Below are 18,764 nucleotides of genomic sequence, written 5' to 3'. Positions count from 1 at the left end.
ATAAGTGTGCCAAATTTCAGTCTTTTCTTTGAATGGGAATATGCCAATTAATTATATATATTATATATATAATTTCCATAAAAGAAAAAGCCACGTTGTATAGCATTTACTACAGTTTTCAGCAATTCTCTGCCCAGTTCCCAGGGAGCTGAAAAGAATTTAAGTCATTCAGATGCAGTTCCAGGCCTGACGTATTTCAAGGCTTCATGGATCTTCTAGTTATAGATAATCAGAAGTCTACCTTGGGTATATTAGACTCTGAAACTCTATTGTAAAATTATACTAAAATCAGTGTATTCCAGTTGTAATTAATTTTGAATAAAACCTTTGTTTGAAGCACATTAAAGATGAATCAACACATCTTTATGTTGTAGCCTCTAGTTTATTTTTTCATTTTGCCACAAAAAATTTTTTTGTATCTATTACTGTTTCACAAAATACAGCTAAAAGACATGGGACTGTCTACCAGCTAATAAGAACCTAAAAATACCAAGCATCTGTGTAATTACAAAGTCAAATACAAGCAAGTTCCTCAGTGGTGTTTGCAGTAAAAGCAACTATCTTTTTGTAATCTTATATACACTATGTCTCCAACATTCATATTTAAAAGAAACCACTTATTATTAGTTTCTTAGATTCTTCTTCAATGACTTGTATCTGAACACATGGATAAAAGATGAATGGAGTCACTTCTACGATTCAGTGTATGTAAAGGAGAATTGGATTGATCCACTGCTAAGGTAAGTCGTATTTAAGTGGCCTCTGGCCACCTCAAAGTTTAAAAGCTTGGGAAAGCGTCCCCTCAAAGCTCACATTTCTCTTGAAGTGTTTCTCCTATTGAAGTCACTCAGAACTCTTCTTGTCTACACAAGTCTTTAGCAATCCTTTTTACTTACCCAGAGGCAAGGTTCTCTCTCAGAAGTCTTTTCACAGCTGTTGTACATTTGCTCCCTGATGCCCCTGATAGATAAAACATAGTACTTTGAAAAAAACTGAAATAGAAGGTTCAGATTATCCCAGTCATGCCTCATCAGTCACTTCAACATCTGTATGACATTAAGTATTTGAAAAAATGTTTGACTTCTCTGATTTTGGCTTTATAGACTTTTTTATTCTGATGGTCATAAAATCCCTTCTGAGCAAATCAGATGAGCGTATAAGCAAGTATTTTAAAGTTAGTATTTATTTACACACTTGCAGCACCATTTAATAGCTTAAATGCTCTGAGGTGCATCCACTCATTGGTTAGGTGGTGATATGACAGCAGCTGTACCCTTTGCCAAACTGGAACATTTTTATCTGGAGAAATAGTAGCTCTGCAGCCTACTAGGTCACTTTCTACTCTCATTTTTACCCAGAACAGATAAATTACACCAATGTAGCTGCAGTCACACATCCTTCTCAGTGCAGTATAGATTAACCCAGATGAGGGTAAATAATGTTACACAAAAACATGCTACAAACAATATGAGCTGAAAAGGAACTTTGCATCTGGTTCTGTCATATCAAAGTCCCTAGAATTCATCCTTTCACACTGTGCAGTTTATTAGCACTTCAGCGAATATATAACATAGATTTGGCTTGCACTGCTCTGAATTTCACTGAGTTCTACAGGGACCACAGGGATATATCTAAATCAGAATTTGACTCAAAATATTCCACTGTAGTGATTCTAGTTATAACAAATGCTTAGAATGGTATAAAATTATAGATAGAGAGGTATGGACGTATACATCACACAGTTCTTGCACATACACATTAATGCAGGCTGAAGTTTAGGCCACTCCTCGTTTCATTAGCACCAAGTTTATTGGAGCTGTCCTTCACAGTCTGCTACACTCAGTGTAATGAACACACATCTTGCCTGGAAGTGGCAAATGTAAGTTATACAAGAATGTTAAAGACCAGATTTAGTTACTGGCTTTGAAACATCCTTCAGGGGTCTGAGGATGCAGTAATTAATTTAGTCAGTTCAGTAGCTGAAATTCTTTTAAATGTGTCTTTTTGTTCCTCTTTTTAATATCAGTGAGGTTAATATAAAGAGTCTTGTTTATTTTAGTGGAGCTTCATGACTTGCATAAGTTACTTGCAAGCCTCACCCTGTAAATGACAGTACTACCTAAGATAACAGTCATATAAACAACTTACTCTAAGTTTACACTGTTATCTGCTTTTTAAGTTCTGGGAAAGCTCCATTGCATGTGTAATATATAAGGATATATTATATCCTATATATATATAGAGGAAGAATAACTGGCATGAAGCTGTAACTGTAATTAGGCTGTGATACCCTGGTTGTGTTTTACCTTTAATCTACATCTTCCAATTAATCCTTAGAAGTCTGAACTTTGATACAAGCTCAAAGCCACAGAAATTGAAATCTTCTAGGCTGCCCCCATGGCTCACTGAGGGTTCATTGGATAATTTACCAAACTCCTTGGAACTTTCTGTTTTTTTCTGTTAAAACTGCCCGTGCTTTAAGGTTGATCTTCATGTCCTCTGTTGGTACATGTGGCAACAAGGACTGCTGTTCACAGTCTCTTCATCTAAGTATATTAAGTGTGTAATTAGTCTATGACAGTTGCTTTTCTGACTCTTAAAGTGGTCCTGCCACAAAACCAACTGGCCAGATATTTGCTTATTCTGTAAAAACTGTGGCTATTTCACCACTAGTAATCTTTGTGGATAGCATCTATCAAGAGGTGAAATAACACAGTGTAGCTAAATCTGAGTACAGATTCATAGGTCAGTTTTATTAAAATGGAATGGCAGAAAGCATTACAGAATTTGCACCAATGCCACCCTCACATACTGTTTGTAAGTTTGTATAAAAGAGAAAAATAAAATAAAACTGAAAAATCTGGGTTTATTTCAAGGTGGCAACCAAAAGTGCAGAAACTGATTGAAAAGCTCACAGATAAATTGAGCAATCGTACCACCACTGTCAAGACTTTGAGAGTCACTCAGCCAAAGGAATTTAATTTGACTGTACCCAAGCCACGTGCCATTGCTCCACCTTCACCAGCACCTCTGCCAGTACTGCCAAAAAGACAACCTGTAAGTAGGTTTGTTTTCTGAAAGACACTAAATTTCATATATTCTTGTGCACAAAATCTTGGTAGGGGAGTTAATAATCTCTTTAAAGCAATTATTGAAAATCTACAACCTTTGACAGATTGAAAAAAGACTTTGGCAATTATCTATATTATTAAAGGTCAGATTTCTTAAAAAAACAACAACAAACTAATTATTTTCATTTCAGCTAGTGTTCTGTAAGTGATTTATAAGCCAGCCAGAGAAAAGGGAAAGATTTGGTTCCTGGAAGTAATCTTTTTGACTTTTAGAACTACAAAATGGGTATAAGTTGATGACAGAATTGATATGAGTGTTTCTGATTGCCCTTGGCTTTGTAAGATGTTTTCTTTGGATAATGCACTGAAGGAGGGAAGAAAAGGACAATCAAATGAAAATGTTTCACAAATTTAGATTTTTTTGTAAATGAATTCTCATTAAAATAAATGGAGAAGCTGTTTCACTGGAAATTTGATGGACTGTAGGTTTGCAGCTCCTCCCTGAAGGTGAAATTTCATATTTATTTGTCTTAATGCTGAATCTCTAAAATTAAGGCTTTGAGTTTAAATTCATTGCTCATGTAAAAATGAGACTAGATTTATCTTTGAAATGCTAAGTTGTTTTACTTATTGTCTCAGATTGTGATTTAATTACCCTGGTACATATCAGAGACCCACAGCTGATGTTATCTCACTGGGGTAAAACAAACAGGATTTGGGATCAAGCTACTATGACTAACTTAATAAAGACTGCAAAAACATCTGTTTTTAAATGCAGTGGGAAGTGAGCATAGAAGTCATAGATTTGGGCATTATCTGCCACCTTGTATTAGTACTTCAGGTTTTAAATAATGCATGTGTTGAATGCTCTTAGAAACCATTTACATCTTAGGATGGCAGAGCAATTTAATGGTACTGTGTTATACAGTTAATGGGATTTTACATTGAAACAGCTTAATACCAGGCTCTGAAAAACTGCATTTAATAACTACTTAATCAGTATAGGAATGAGTCATGTTGCTGTCATTTTAGAACTTTATGCTGTGCAGCCCCTCTTAGAATAAATTTGCTTTAATGCAGATGCATTTAGTGAAGTTCATTTGTGTTGTTTGGATAAGACTAAGTTTGGTTTATATTCTGGCCAGGTTTGCAGATTTAAAGCTTGTGTGAATCTAGCCATTAGTGACAAATCTTCTACTCATTTCTGTACCTCTCTCATCAAATTAAGATTCACTTTGATTTACTTTGCCACATTGTTACCAGTGTGACCAATTTGCATCCTGAAATGAACAGAGACTGAAAACACAGCTCACATGGCAGGAAAGGGTCATTAAGGTGAGAGCCAGCCATAGGTGGTTCCTGTATGGTGGAGGGTTGTCTGTAATTCAGAGGAATACAAAGAAATAAAGCTCTTGACCATTACACCCCATAATCTGCTGCAGAAATGTTCTCATCCATTTTCTCACAAAAGTGAGAAACCCCCCTTTTCACATTTGGATTAAGTAGGTACAATTTGGCCTTTTTTGACCTCTCTGTTGCTGTAATTTAAAATTTATTTATAGTGACATTTTATCCTCTTCCAACAATTGGGTAATTGCTGTATTGTCTATCTGCTTGATACTCATCCCCATGGGCTGAATCACAAGGCAAGGAATGTTTCTGAAACAGCTGACCAAAAAGGCTCCTCCTTCAATTACTTGGAATAAGCATAGCAGTTTCTGAGGAGAGATTTTCAGCTTCCTCTGGCAGATGAGTGCAGTTTGCAGGTAAAGCACATGAGTAGGAAGAAGAGTGAAACAAACTGATACTCACAGCCTGTGGAACCCTTTGCAAATCCCCCGGGCTTTCATTTCTCCATCCATAAAAGCATAATAGAAATTCTTAGATACTTCTGGGAAATACTTTCACTGCTACTTCACTTTAAAAGCTCACAAAAATACTTGAACAGTCTCACCACTGCATTTAATTGCTAGCTTATTCTGTCTGTGCATTTGTTCTACCTGTATATAAAGATGTCACATAGCAAAGGCAGTGCAAAGTATTTCAGATTCATGATTTTTTGAAAGTGTAGTTCATTATATAGTCCAATAAAGCTAGATGGGATTCCCATGTTCCCTGAATTGACCTCCAATACAAGACAGAATATATATTTTCCCCATTAATTCTTGTATTAATTCTGTAACTTCTAATTAATCTAGCACATTTTTTAGCAAGATAAATATTTAGGCAGATGTCCAGTAAACTGTCAGACAATCTCACCCACATAGGAAGGAGACAGCAAGTACTTTTTCAGGGTTTACTCTGCGAAAAATTCATTGCTCAAGCAAATACAGAAATGAGCCTGAAGTCCCTGGTGTTCTGCTGATCTAATTGTCAGCCAGTCATGCCCTGTTCATTTCAGCTGATATATGATTGCTTTCCCAGAGCTTTGACTAATGCTAGAAGGACCCTCTGAGTCCTTTACCTCTGAAACATTTAATCCACACCTCCAATGGTTTTTCCTTACAATGACATTGGGACAGCCATGGTAAACCAGAGCAAAGGCCCATTTTGCCCAGTGTATTTTTCCAGCAGTGCCTAAACACTGAAGGCTGGGAGGACCAGAGGGATGGGACATCACCTGCTTTTCTCCAGCTTCCTTCTCAGGGTCCCATCATTTCAGCTCAAAGACCTCCTCAGTTACAAAGAAGTTCCAGGGTATTTATTAAACTTCAAAGGATTTCTCTTCCCTGAACTTTGGAATTTGTAACTTGTTCCTACTACCACCCACAGCTACCACAGCTTAACTTTGTTCAGCTGCCCTATTTGGCTGTTGTTGCTGTGAAAGTGAAGTTTATGAAATGCCAAACAGAACTGTTCCCATTCTGGAAACATTTTTCTCCCTTTGATAGGCCCTATAGGATTTATTATTGCTTTAGCCTCTCTTGTATTACTTTCAAATTTGTCTTTCTTTCTAGTCTTTTGACCAGGGGTTATATTGAACAGAACTGAAAAGCTGGGTAGTTCCAACAAATTGGAATCTGTCCCTGTCTTCTAGAGTGGCACTAATAGAAAAAAAATCAATATTTTAAAAAAAATAACTGCTGCTGTTCTATGGTAAAAGTGAATGAGCTTTTTTTTTTTTGCCTGCAAGAATGTGTCACTTGGAATGTTTTATATCCCATATTCTAGAGATTTTTGCCTTTTAATATAGGTTCCTCCAAGCATCTATAAGCCTCCAAAAGAAAGAAAGCAACTAGAGGAAATCAAAACAAAAAATATCCAAAAAGCAAAAGTAAGTATGTTTTGTTCTTCTATCCTTTGCTTTCTTCTAAACTGGTTCTTCTGTATTGTTTCATCTTCACAAACCTTAGAACTTTATCTGAAACCTATCTGCTTTTGCAACTAATGGCTCATGGCTTTTTCTCTAGAGTCATGAAGTCTGTATCCTCTACTCTGTTTCAGCACTCTTTTCCCACCTTCTTTATTTAATTACTAATTGTCCAGCTTATATTAGTACCATACAAGAAATTTTGCAAGCAGCCATGTAAAGTAGTGGAAATACAATTACTTTCTTTTATTTACAGTGGTTCTTGTAGTCCCATGAACATATAAACATTGATATATAAAGTATTCACTTACTTATTAAGGCTTCACATTACAAAATAAGTTCAATATTTTGGGGTTTTTTCTGAAGTAACTGAAAAATAACTACATGTTATTCTCTGTTCTAAAATATCAGCAGATTCTGACTTCTTTTTTGTACAGACTTCATACTCTTACATATTCTTCATACATTCCTTTCAGCAGACTGAGAGAGTGTGAATTCATCTGGTTTGTAAAGAAACAGTACATGGTCTTGTGTGCTAAGACAGCAGGAGAAGGGAGGGCCTGGATCTAGCTATTTGATCCAAATTTTGGCATGAATCTTGTTCAATGTGGTAGCTCATAGTTGAAGCAGTTTATTGTTGTCTTCTCCTTGAAAAGGAATTAATTAAATGTCAATTTCCACTTTCTTTCCTCATCCCCACACTGCAGTCACCACATCCTATAGAATAACAATGTAAACTTGATAAAAGGTATGCCATGTGACTCCTTTTTATCTGCACTCTCCCACCCTTATTCTGAAAATGTCTGACTCTCATTTTCACTAGCCAGTACAAATCCATTCTGGGTTGTCTCATGACCATGTGAAAGGGGCATTGGATTCTGTTCCTAAACTATAGTGAAAGGTTTAATGTGTGACAGATTCTAGGGGGATAAACTTTGCATTCCTTTTGCTGGCCCATCACATTACCTATGCTTGATATTTCACTATAAAACAATACAACATATTTTTTTTCCTTTTATAGTTCCCATATTGCTCCATATACCATCAAAAATCTATGACAACTGTAAAATCACTTAACAACCAGCCACATTCTTCAGTAAAGAAAATGCATTCATGCAAGAAACAAAGATAAACCACCACAGAAATTATAGCTGCAATAACAGCAGTTTTTGTCACTTCTGGAATGTTATTAAAGGCATCCAAAGCATTCACAAAGGTCAATTCCCTAGACTGTTTGCTAAGCAAGCTGAAATTATGGGTCCTAGCAGAAATATGTATGAAAAATGCCATTGGTTTCATAGCATTTTTGCAGAAGCTGTAGCTGTAACTGTGAGAACCACATCCAAGCATCTGCGAGGAATGAGAAGGCTGGAAGCCACACTCTAGACAGTTATAGAAACAGTGATGTTATCAGTTGCTGCCCAGAAAGCCAGTAGAAAATCTAGTCTGTGTTTCACAGCTTTGATTAGGGATTTGGTTTACAACCAACATAAATATACAGAAACTAGAAATGTGGTTGCCTGTACTTCCCCATATATATATATATATATATATATATATACATATATACTTCCCTATATAATCACTGTGTCATTAATGCCTATTGAATTGACCCCTGGTGCAGTGATCTCCTGATCATAGTTCTCTATTGTAACTAAAAACCAAAACCAAATGTTTGTCATTGTTTGTCAGCTATCTGGAAACAGTTACTACCAATGGTACTAATGTGCCATGGATAATTAGGATACTTTCAAAGTGATATCTGGATATCTAGAGATATCTGCTGATATCTCAGCAGGTTTGCTAATGACACCAAGCTGGGTGGTGCAGTTGACACACCTGAGGGACAGGACCCCATCCAGAGGGACCTGGACAAGCTGCAGAAGTGGCCTATGGGAATCTCTGTAACAAGACCAAGAGCTGGTGCTGCACCGGGGACAGGGCAGCTCCCAGTGCCAGCACAGGCTGGGCATGAACAGATCCAGAGCAGCCCTGAGAAGGAATTGGGGGTGCTGGGGTTGAGAGGCTGGCCATGAGCCAGCCATGGGCACTGCCAGCCCAGAAACCTCCCTGTCCTGGGATCATCCAGACCCCCGTGGGCAGCAGGGGAGGGAGGGGATTCTGCCCTTCTGCCCTGCTCTGGTGAGACCCACCTGCAGCACTGCATTCAGCTCTGGGGCCCAGCACAGGAAGGACATGGGGCTGTTGGAGCAAGTCCAGAGAAGGCACCAAGATGATCAGAGGGATGGAGCACCTTTCTTACAAGGAAAGGCTGAGAGAATTGGGGTTGTTTCAGAGAAAGCTTCAGGGTGACCTAACTGTGGTCTTCCAGTCCCAGCAGAGAGCCCCCAAGAAGGATGGAGAGAGACTTTTTACAAAACCAGGTAGTGACAGGACAAGGAGGAGTGGCTTCAGAATGGAGGAGGGTAGGTTTAGATTAGATATTAGGAAGAAATTCCTAGCTGTGAGGGTGGTGAGGCACTCACACAGAATGCTTATAAAAGCTGCAGATGCCCCATCCCTGGGAGTGTTTAAGGCCAGGTGAGATGGAACTCTGAGCACCTGGTCTAGTGGGAGACGTCCCTGCCTGTGGCAGACACTTTGGAACATGATGATCTTTAAAGTTCCTTCCAACCTAAGCCATTCTATAATTCTGTGAATATATCAGTTGGAGCTACAAGACTTTTTGAGACATAAAATTATTCTTAGAGATTTTAAATGTACACTCTTTATGATAATTGTTTTAATTTTAGGATCTGCTCCTGAAAGCAAATACTAACCTGTTCAGATGTGCAACCATCAAGCCTGAAAAGAGAGAGGTATGGTGCAAAATGCATGCTGAAAAATTCTCCAGTAGGGAGATGAAAAATGACTGGAGTATTTAAGGATATCTTGAAAAATTATTAAAGATATATTTTGTTTATATGGGCTTAAGAATTATGTATTATGATTTATAGCTGTCATTTCACATTCCTGTACCAGCATTTGCCTCTTTGTATGCATAATGCACAAACCCCTTTTCTTATACTTCTGGTGCTGCTTTATTATTTTCCCAATTTCAAGACAAGCAACCTTTCTGTGAAACTGCTCCAACAAATCTCCAAATTTGCAATATTTCTTTATATCCACATATTATTTTTCCATTACCTTTGATGCCACAGAGCAGCCAAGCTGAGGGAATAATGGTACTGTTCATACAGAATCCTTGCTTTGGTTGATTCCCAGTTCACAGTTATGTCACCAAATTATGTATCAGTGCTGCATATTCTGTGCACTCAGTTCATCCCCATGATACCAGGCAGTTTCACATCAGTATCTATAGCTAACATAATTAAATTAATAAGCATCAGTATAATTCTACCACTAATTAATAATTTCATTAAGTGAGTTTTGACATCCTATTTTGTCCTCTCAGTATCTATTTCAGTTAAAAGCTGAATATATTCATATATATAAGTAAGTAATATTTCATAGTCAAAGAAAGAATCACTGTTACTTCTTAGCATTATTTTAGTCAATATTTGAACCTACCTTTGTATAATTGTATTCCCACTAGGTTGGAGGTACATAGCAAGTTTTTGTGTATATTGCAATTCCAAAATATGTCCCCTGTGTATTTGTTACTCTCCAAAAAGAATTTGATGAATATTCAAGTGTTAGTGTTGATAAATACCTAGTAACTTTTGCTGAGTAATTGAAAATTTGTTTCTGAAATGAAATAATGTATTTTTTGTTTGAACTGCAGAACATACAGGACATTATGGAGAGTAAACCAGCATTCAAGGCTCAAAAGATCCAAAGCAAGGTGAGTGACCTTTAATGAACTGTTGTCAAATGTAGTTGAAAATTTGACACACATGCAAATCTTGTGATGGTGGAAACTCGACTTGAATCTATTTTTTTACACTAAGGTCTTTAGCCAGGAGCATGGGATGGATTGGGTCTATGGTTCATAGCTTTTGTCCTATGCATCATTAATAATCCACAAAAACATGATCAGGGAGTGACAAGAGCAGGGCTACTCCATAATAGAAGAGAAATCAGGAGCCAAAGGTGATGAGAGCACAGTCAGTGCTCTCACCAAGCAGGACACAGTATTTTAATGTGAGGAGGTTGGTGGCAGTGATGGGTTCTGCAGACAGCAGGGCACCCTTGGACAAAACAAGGAAACAAGTCAGGTCTGGGATCCACCCAAAAGTCCAGTCAGGAGACAAAGCCCCAACAGCAATCCCGGTCCATGACAGCAGGAGACAGAAATGGAGAGACAACCAGGAGTGGAAGAATTCCCAGCATTATGGAAACTGAAACCCATTTCTGAGTCTAACTAGGGCTCCAAGGCCAGTGAGCAGATGGTGTGAGTGGAGGTCCTGGGTGAGTCTGGTGAGGTAATCAAAACCTTTTGGTGCCCCACGTAAATTGTGTGCAGTTGCACAATGTAACCATATTGCCTTAACATTGTTTCCAGTTACAAAGGGAGAAGATTTTATGTAATATAGTATCAAATTAGAATTGTCCCGAGCAAAAACAGAATTGTGAAACCTTGGTTTAAGAACTCACCGTAAGGACAGAAGAATCTTGCATCAGTACATCACTATTTCAAAATGAGATCCTGAAGAATGCTGAGCAATCATTCCAGCTAATGACTGTCTGATACACAATATACAATCAGGCTGGATGTTTGCCTTGTTTCCTTCAGACACATACTGAGGTCAGGAAATCACTATCCTGATTGCTTCTCTTGTAGAATTTTCAAGGGTCAGAGAATTGTAAACATGGGGAAAGAGCTGTTCAGCCTTAACAGTGGAACACATGAAAACTCACATTGCTGTTTCTGCAATAACTGCACTACCGATAATCTCCAGTCTTATGTTGTTCAATCTGACACCTTTCATTTATTTCAAGTTCTTATGCAGAATAAATTCAGCTGTGCTTATATTGTGGTCTCAAATATCTTGTGAGCAGGTCTGCCTACTCTTTAAAACTATGTATTTACGTACAGCTCATCAACACTGTGAAAAGATTGATTCTCCACTTGGGGGACTGGGCATCTGACAAGTATTTCTAAAGTCTGTCTGGCATTTATCACACACTGAAGTTATCTTTAGTAACAGTATCAGCTACTCAGTCTGCTTACTTACAGTCCAGCAGCATTTAAATTGCAGTAAGGTAATAAGATCCTAGTTCATTTTGCACAAAAAGAAAGAGAAAAAATACCCAAACCAGGAAGCATTTACATAGTTAAAACAAACACATGTGACCTGTAGTTACATGGGCTCAGTTCAAAACCCTGTATATTCCATTGCCCTTTCTGATAGTATAAAATAATAAAACTTTAGTGCAAACTAACAAGGGTCAAGCCATCTGCTTAAATTGCATCAAGAAAAATATGGATCTGGCACCCTCTGGCATTGATTAGGGCCACTTTTAAAACTTGCTGGTATCTCCTCTAGATGCATAAACAGTTTTATCTTGTCTAAACACATTTGCCTTAAGGTTGGTTAGGTGATATTCAAGATGCTGTTGTAACTTCCAAGCAGAGATAGGCATATTGTTATTGACTTTTAAAATACTTTCTATTCCTTCCTGCCTGTGCAACTCTCTGAGTAGACAAATCCTAAGAGGATGGTTTATTCAAGATATATATATAAAATTTTAATCTATCTTCAAATTCATGAAACTATATAATCTTTTAACCAACTAGTATTTCGCTTCCCTCTTTTTAGAATACCCACAGTATATGAAATATTTTTTTTTCATTTTAGAGATATATATTTTGTTCAGCAGCAATTACTTCTCTTGCTGTTCCAAAGTAGCTATTCATCCTTTTCACTGGGAGAATGAGACAGTACAAATGCATCATCACTCTGTCTCGGTCTGCCTCTTGCTCATATCATATTTGCTCTTTGCGTATTTATTGGCTTTGGTGAGCTGTTGCATGTTCATTAGATGGCAATAGTGAATGTGATATTTTTCCACAAGAATTAGTGTTTTGTAACTTTCCCACTTACTTCCATTTTCTCATCTTGAAAAAAGGGAAGATATCTCATGACAGGAAGAGAATGAATAACACTCAGAACTTCTTTGATACTGTATGACATAGAAGAATCTATTCAGTTATTTCACTTATACCTGCCTGCACATGTCTTGGGAGTCCTTGTTATTTTGACTATATTGTTGTATTTCTGTTTCATTGTCAGTCAGACTTCTGGTCAATAAACTGTGAAACTGAAGTTTAAGATATTTCCGTAATCATTCTTATTCAGTTCAGTTCAGTTCAGTTCTCTATCCAATTTATAGTTGGTAAATACATGAAATCTGTATACACAGAAAACTGTCAAAAGTATGGAAACATCTACATGTGTCAGAGAAAATGTCTATTCTAAGGAAACATTTTATACACAGTACAGGCATAAAATACAAACTGTTCATATAATGCAGAAGGCTTTGAGATGTGTTGAGATGCAGATCAAAAGGTAGAATATCACTGGGCATTAAGAAGTCATAGTAAGTCAAACAAAAGAAATAAAATACATTAGTTTGGATTATTTTCCTAAGTTCTTCAAGTTATTATCATTTTGTCAAGAAACTGACAGGTAATTAATTTTTTGTATAAAATATGCTATCTGTGTAAAAACAGTAATTTTACTTATTGAATTCTAGGTGGTGGAATGTGTTTGCTATCCTCAACCTGCCTAATTAATATAATTTATAACACATGCTTTTTCCAGTTATGTATTTTAGGAGACTTCATATTTCTGCACACGAGATTTGCAGTATGTAGCTTGAGTGATTCTGTACATCTGTTTCTCAGCTACTCATTAAGTTCTTCATTTGGAATTTAAATACGTTTCAATTCTGAACACAGAACTTGTCTGGATTTAAGTCAAACATGTTATGATTAAGCTTTGTTTTCTGCAGGAATGATCCAAGCTCTTATTTCAGCAGCACTGCTTTGCCTTGGTTCACATCAGGTCTCTTACATGTGTCTGCAAAGGTGACCCATTTTCCCTGAATACCCTACCTGTGTAGGGAACAATTTTAACTAGCAGAGAAATTGATCCTTTCCTCCCTCAGTATTTAGAAGTTGTCTGGGAGTCAGTCTTAACACAATACTTTGAGGAGTTAACAAAGCAGCCACAGGATCTAGTTCAAGTCACACCTTGAGGCCTGAAAGTGACTTGTTGTTCACTTCTACTATCTAGAAAATGGATATGGTAATGATAATGGTATGGTAATGGGTGATGTCTTAGATATACTTCTGCATTGTAATAGTGATTATTTTTAAAATGCTTCTAAGACCTTCCTATGAAAGGTACTGCTTTTGTTTTACTTCATTGTTTTGGCTGACCACCTTTCAGAGAGGCAGTTTATTGTCTTTGTCCAAAACAGATCAAATCCTTTCACACAGTGTATATGAGCACTGGAAGATATGAAAGGTAGTGAAGACATTCTATGGGATTTGACATGGTCCAAGAGTGATTACAAATATATAATCCACTTGGGGGACTTTGCTGATTTCTTAAGCAGCTTGAGTGGTTTATGAACAGCATGCAATTTCATTGTGAATGTCAGATTAATGCTAGATGAATGCTTTAAGCAAAATTTATGATGTCTTGGGTCAATTTATTTAACCCACTGAGATGTTTTTATACTCTGTTTTATGGTTTACATTACTAACTATGGAATATACATTCCCTTTCCTGACAGATTGACAATATACCCATTAAATTAAACACGGCAGCTATTTTGAGGGAGGGTGCCCTCTACCAGCGGAAATTGGAAGAGGAGCTCAAAAGGTATGACCATGCTCCACCTAGGATTGCTTTTCACATCCCTGGATATATGAACTACATCAAAAATAATTAAGTAAAGTCCAGGTAAATGAAACTGATGGATCTGTTGTAGGGTATTCTATTCTATAAAAACAATTGACAAATTAAGAGAGAAGTGGATTGAAGTGGACTGAAGAAAAAGTGTACAGTAAAGTAATTTTTTTTATGTAGATGCTGTACAGTGTTACTGTGTTCTGATTTAGCACTCTGGCTAGTGTCCACTTGCAAAGTCCAACAGGGATCACTTTTATATTTATTCCAATTCTCCAGACTAAATAATGACCTGAATACACATCTGTGTCCTTTGTACAAGATGCATCTATATTAAGCCAAATAATTTCATATATCTCTATTTTCTTCAGTGGTTGTGGTCAACTATGTGCCAAGTTTGGTACTTGAACTTGTTTGTATGTACATAAAAATACCTGTCCATTTCCATCACAGTAAGATATAGCACACTAAGAATGTGCTGTTCCTTAAAGGTAAGCCAAGAGCTGAGAGTGACAGCAGGACATGTAGGGACAGGACATGTGGAGACAGTGTCCTCACTGACAGCAGCTCCATGATACCCTGGCAGGCAGCAGGGCAGATCCAGGGACAGACAGCAGGGTCAGCCAAGGGTGCTACGAGAGTCCAAAGGGACAAGTCTGGGCTGAGGTCCAGCCAGGAAGCCAAGTCAAGAAGGCAGGGTCAACTCAGCCCTGGCTGGGTGCTATGGAGTAACTCAGGCAAGGACCAAGGCTGTTAACCCAGGCTCAAGTGTGTGTTCTTGGAAGAAACTACACACACACACAACCAGGACTTTTCATAGCTCTTCCTCACACAGTTCTTTTCACTCCAGTCCCATCCAGTGTTAGTCACACTGCAGCAAAGCTGTCTTTGAAAACAAGCACTGAATCCAGGATAGTGGGGAAGGGGGGTAATAAGAGGTTGCAGGTCCTTTTGTGCATTTAGCACTCTAATAAATCCTGACAAAATCCTTATTCAGCCACACAAGTTTTCAGCAGATGTTTACTAGGGAGGGAGTGACACCTGGATGGCCACTGAAGGTTGTATTCTACCACTAGAATCACATCACATTTTCACTAAAAAACTTCACAAAGATAAAACTTATATCATGTCATCCTGCTTTAGTATTACTTTTAATCCACCTGTCTTAGCAGGCTAAGCACTAATTGATAGCATTTTAATATTGATAGCATTTTAAGTCCTGGAAAGACTGTGTAAGTTTGGATTTGATCTTTGGACCTATCAGGTTTTGCTTCATGCATCAGGATATTAGCAGGTAGATATAAAACATCACTCAGGTTCCATTATCCGCTATTCACATATATTGAGTTTCTTCCATATTACATATGCTGCTGTTCATCTAGCTGGCAGAATTTGTTCCACTCAGCAAAGGAGTACTTCCCTGTAACTTGACACTATTTTATCTTAATGTTAATGAGTTAACTCTTAATGAGTTTTAATCTTCAGCTGCATTTAACACAAAACAAAGATATATAGAGAGATATAAATATATATAGTTATATATAGAGGTAGATGCATCACATGTATAAGCATTGGGGAGCAGCAGTAGGAGGCAAGTCACTCCATATTTGTGTGTCTGCCCTATTTTTTGGCTCATTCCCTCTTCTGCTGCAGGACTTTGATGGGCTTGCCCCGGGGTTTTTGCTATGTTTTTCTCTCTCAGCTGAGCACGAAAAATAGGCATGTGACTTTGGTTAACAGCTGAATACTTCTTTGCCTCATTACAGCAAAATTATTTAATTGACAAAGTACAAAACAGAAATAGTGTTAAGCAGAAGTTTTTTGTTCTCTGTGTTAAAGTGGACAAGAAGATTGCTAAAGAGAAAAGTTATTTGTTCTTTCTACCTCTAAGCAAAGCAGTCCTCTGAGAAAATGTACATCCCTTTACCCTGATTCTCTCTGCTCCTTATGAGAATCCGTACATAGCTAAAGTTTGCCCTCTCTTGGGGCTTTGTTTTACTGAAAATTTTCAGGTCCATGCTCTCATGCACTGTCTTCCAGTCTGGCTTTCTCAGGCTTTACACATAGTAGGATCACCTCTTAGACTGGAATTAAAATATATCTGTCAAATGACTTTGTGATGACTGCTTTTTTTCTCTGCAGAGATCAATCAATTTCTATCAAAGGCTACTGGAAATGTTTTATAAACCAAGGCAGGGCTACAAAGCCAGATCCCTAGAACAGTATACTCTTTTTTTCTGTCTTGCAGAATTGAAAATTTGCAACAAGGGGCTGGAGACCTATCTGAATTCTTGGAATGGCAGAAACAGATGCGTGGAAAAGATTTGGAAGAGCAGCTGGCTGAAATAGAGTGTAGGAGGCTTCAAGGAAAACTGAGTTATGAAGAGGCAGTTCTAGCCCATCAGAATGTAACCCAAGAAAATAAGAAGAAAGCTGATCTATTGAGAGAAGAGGTAATACATACAAGGATGCTCAAATTTTCCTGACTTCCAATCTGTGCAAATTATAGCACAGCTGATACCTACTATTAGAGGTGTGAAATTCTATGCAGTGTCTTTACTCACTGGAGTCTGCAAACAAAGGAAAAGGAGGGCTGTAACTTCTAGACATAGCAATGCTTATACATGAAAGTACTTTTTACAAGTTTTTTTTATTTGATTAATACTTATGAAGTAAATTGAATAAAAGCAGGAGGTCAAAGCATGCTCCGTATGTTCAGTCGTTTTACAAATTCTTTTTGAACAGATACTGAGATACTAAGCACCATTAGCATTGAAATCAACAATATATAACTGATTTCTTTATCATGCTAAAATGAGAGCCGCAAATATGAAACTATTGTTTTCTTAAAATTATATAATTCAATTTACTTCGTATTATCTGACACACCTAGATCTCTTGTAGGTGAAAATTCAGACAGACAACCCTCTCTGGATCCAACTAAATGGAAAACTGAATTTTTATGCCAAGAAATATTTTCACACTTTTCAATCTGGCAAATCACAGTTTCTCAAAATTATTGCTAGATCTTTTTGTTATTTTCACAACTCACATTACATTTTCTCAGTGCTTGCTTTTCATATAAACTAAACAGGTGATCAAGAATCACCAAAAACTATAGATGTGAAATGTTTCACAGCCACCATCACATCCTTTTTTATTTGTTCAGTTTGTTGCTATGCCCTGTAGGCCAGTACTTGTCTCTTGACCATCACACAAGTGTCAGTGCAGTCTCTCAGCAACATAAAATGGGACCACAAACGTACAAAATTTTCGTAAAGACCATACTACAAAAGGAAAATTTGTTTAATGAGTTCCTTTTCTCTCTTACAATACCTTTCAATCTCTTTTGGCATTGAGTCTTGATGTTTGTTTAGAACGCCTATAGGAAGAACTTAAAATGAGCCCTAGTGTACAACTGAGCATAGTGTGGTTGCTCACAATCGTTCCAAAATTATTTCAATTGTTATATTCACTTCAACTTCAGAGCATATCTGTTTTATTTGTTAGCAGAAATGTCCCACAGTTAATAGATTTGGGGATATGCAAATAAGACTTGCTCTAACCCAACCAATTCCATGTAGATCCCTTTGCTCGTCAACAAGCAGGGCATGTCATCCATATGCAGATCTCCAGATGTACTGGGCACCAACTGCCCATTCACCAATGTTCAGCTGTCATGCTGACCCACATCCTTCTTTTAAAACTCTAGTTTTGCATCTAAAACAGGAAGAGCAAGGAATCTAGTCTTAGAAAATCAAATTTTCTGCTTCTTGTTCCTTTCCTCTGACAAAGAAAGGAACATGATATCCAAAAGGGAACTTGACATGACAGAGCTATGACTTGGGTCCAAGAAGATCCTGCTGGTACACAGCTAGCAATATTTTAGATTAGCATACTTCTTGCTAGCTCACAACCAGATCCAGAAATTACTCCTTCTGTCTGCTTTTGGGAACATGTAGGAGGGAATAATGGAAAATAGCAGTAAAAATGCCATGCAGGCCATTTTTGTGTAAATAAAACACAGAGAGGGGAGCTTAAATCTGTGTCTCTTTCTCGTCCCCAGCCATTGTCCTTTACTACTTTTGTGGATGATGTAATAGTTTAAATCCAACTGTCCTTGCCCTGTTTCAATGATTTGAGGCACTCAGATCATCACTTAGCAGGAGTTGTATTCACCTGTTTGTCTGTGATTTAGAAAGCAGAGCTGATGCACCTGTATGCAGAGAAACGTCTACAGGAACAGAAAGAAATGAAAGAGCTGGTGGAACAGGTCATGGAAGGACACAAGAATGTAAAGCAAGCAAAAGAAAAGATCCAGGAATACAAACAACAGATAGGTATATAAATTGCCAGAAAAATGAGAGGTGATGCTAAACATCCCCAAATTACTTCATCTTTCATTTAGTGGGTGAATTACAATTTTTCCAGAAAGGAAAATGAAATTGAGGGGAAGATCCAGTCTATACATTCCCATGATTTATGAATATGAATTCAGGAATCAGCTGGTAATGGGTAGATCAGAAATTCTAAGCTACTGGTCATGGGAATTACTCTTAG

The 18,764-nt window shown here is 37.4% G+C and overlaps 1 protein-coding gene and 1 long non-coding RNA gene across 5 annotated transcripts in view; one reads left to right on the top strand and one right to left on the bottom strand.

Moving 5' to 3' along the window:
• Positions 1 to 18,764, top strand: part of CFAP99 (cilia and flagella associated protein 99) — a 54,152-nt gene that overhangs the window by 22,303 nt on the left and 13,085 nt on the right. For both annotated transcript variants that reach the window (XM_056490401.1, XM_056490402.1), the window contains 8 exons: positions 628 to 740; positions 2,877 to 3,057; positions 6,265 to 6,345; positions 9,135 to 9,200; positions 10,127 to 10,186; positions 14,089 to 14,177; positions 16,453 to 16,657; positions 18,403 to 18,544. In XM_056490401.1, the coding sequence (XP_056346376.1) occupies positions 628 to 740; positions 2,877 to 3,057; positions 6,265 to 6,345; positions 9,135 to 9,200; positions 10,127 to 10,186; positions 14,089 to 14,177; positions 16,453 to 16,657; positions 18,403 to 18,544 (937 nt within the window). The remainder of the gene's footprint in view (positions 1 to 627; positions 741 to 2,876; positions 3,058 to 6,264; positions 6,346 to 9,134; positions 9,201 to 10,126; positions 10,187 to 14,088; positions 14,178 to 16,452; positions 16,658 to 18,402; positions 18,545 to 18,764) is intronic.
• The window catches only part of LOC130252630 (uncharacterized), a 34,318-nt gene that overhangs the window by 3,763 nt on the left and 11,791 nt on the right, over positions 1 to 18,764 (bottom strand). For all 3 annotated transcript variants that reach the window (XR_008840402.1, XR_008840404.1, XR_008840403.1), the window contains one exon: positions 897 to 960. This is a non-coding gene — a long non-coding RNA (uncharacterized LOC130252630). The remainder of the gene's footprint in view (positions 1 to 896; positions 961 to 18,764) is intronic.

This window comes from Oenanthe melanoleuca, chromosome 4 (assembly GCF_029582105.1).
Source record: "Oenanthe melanoleuca isolate GR-GAL-2019-014 chromosome 4, OMel1.0, whole genome shotgun sequence".
In the NCBI taxonomy this organism is placed as follows: domain Eukaryota; kingdom Metazoa; phylum Chordata; class Aves; order Passeriformes; family Muscicapidae; genus Oenanthe; species Oenanthe melanoleuca.
The sequence above is the reverse complement of the archived record's forward strand: the minus strand, read 5'-3'. Positions and strand labels throughout refer to the sequence as shown.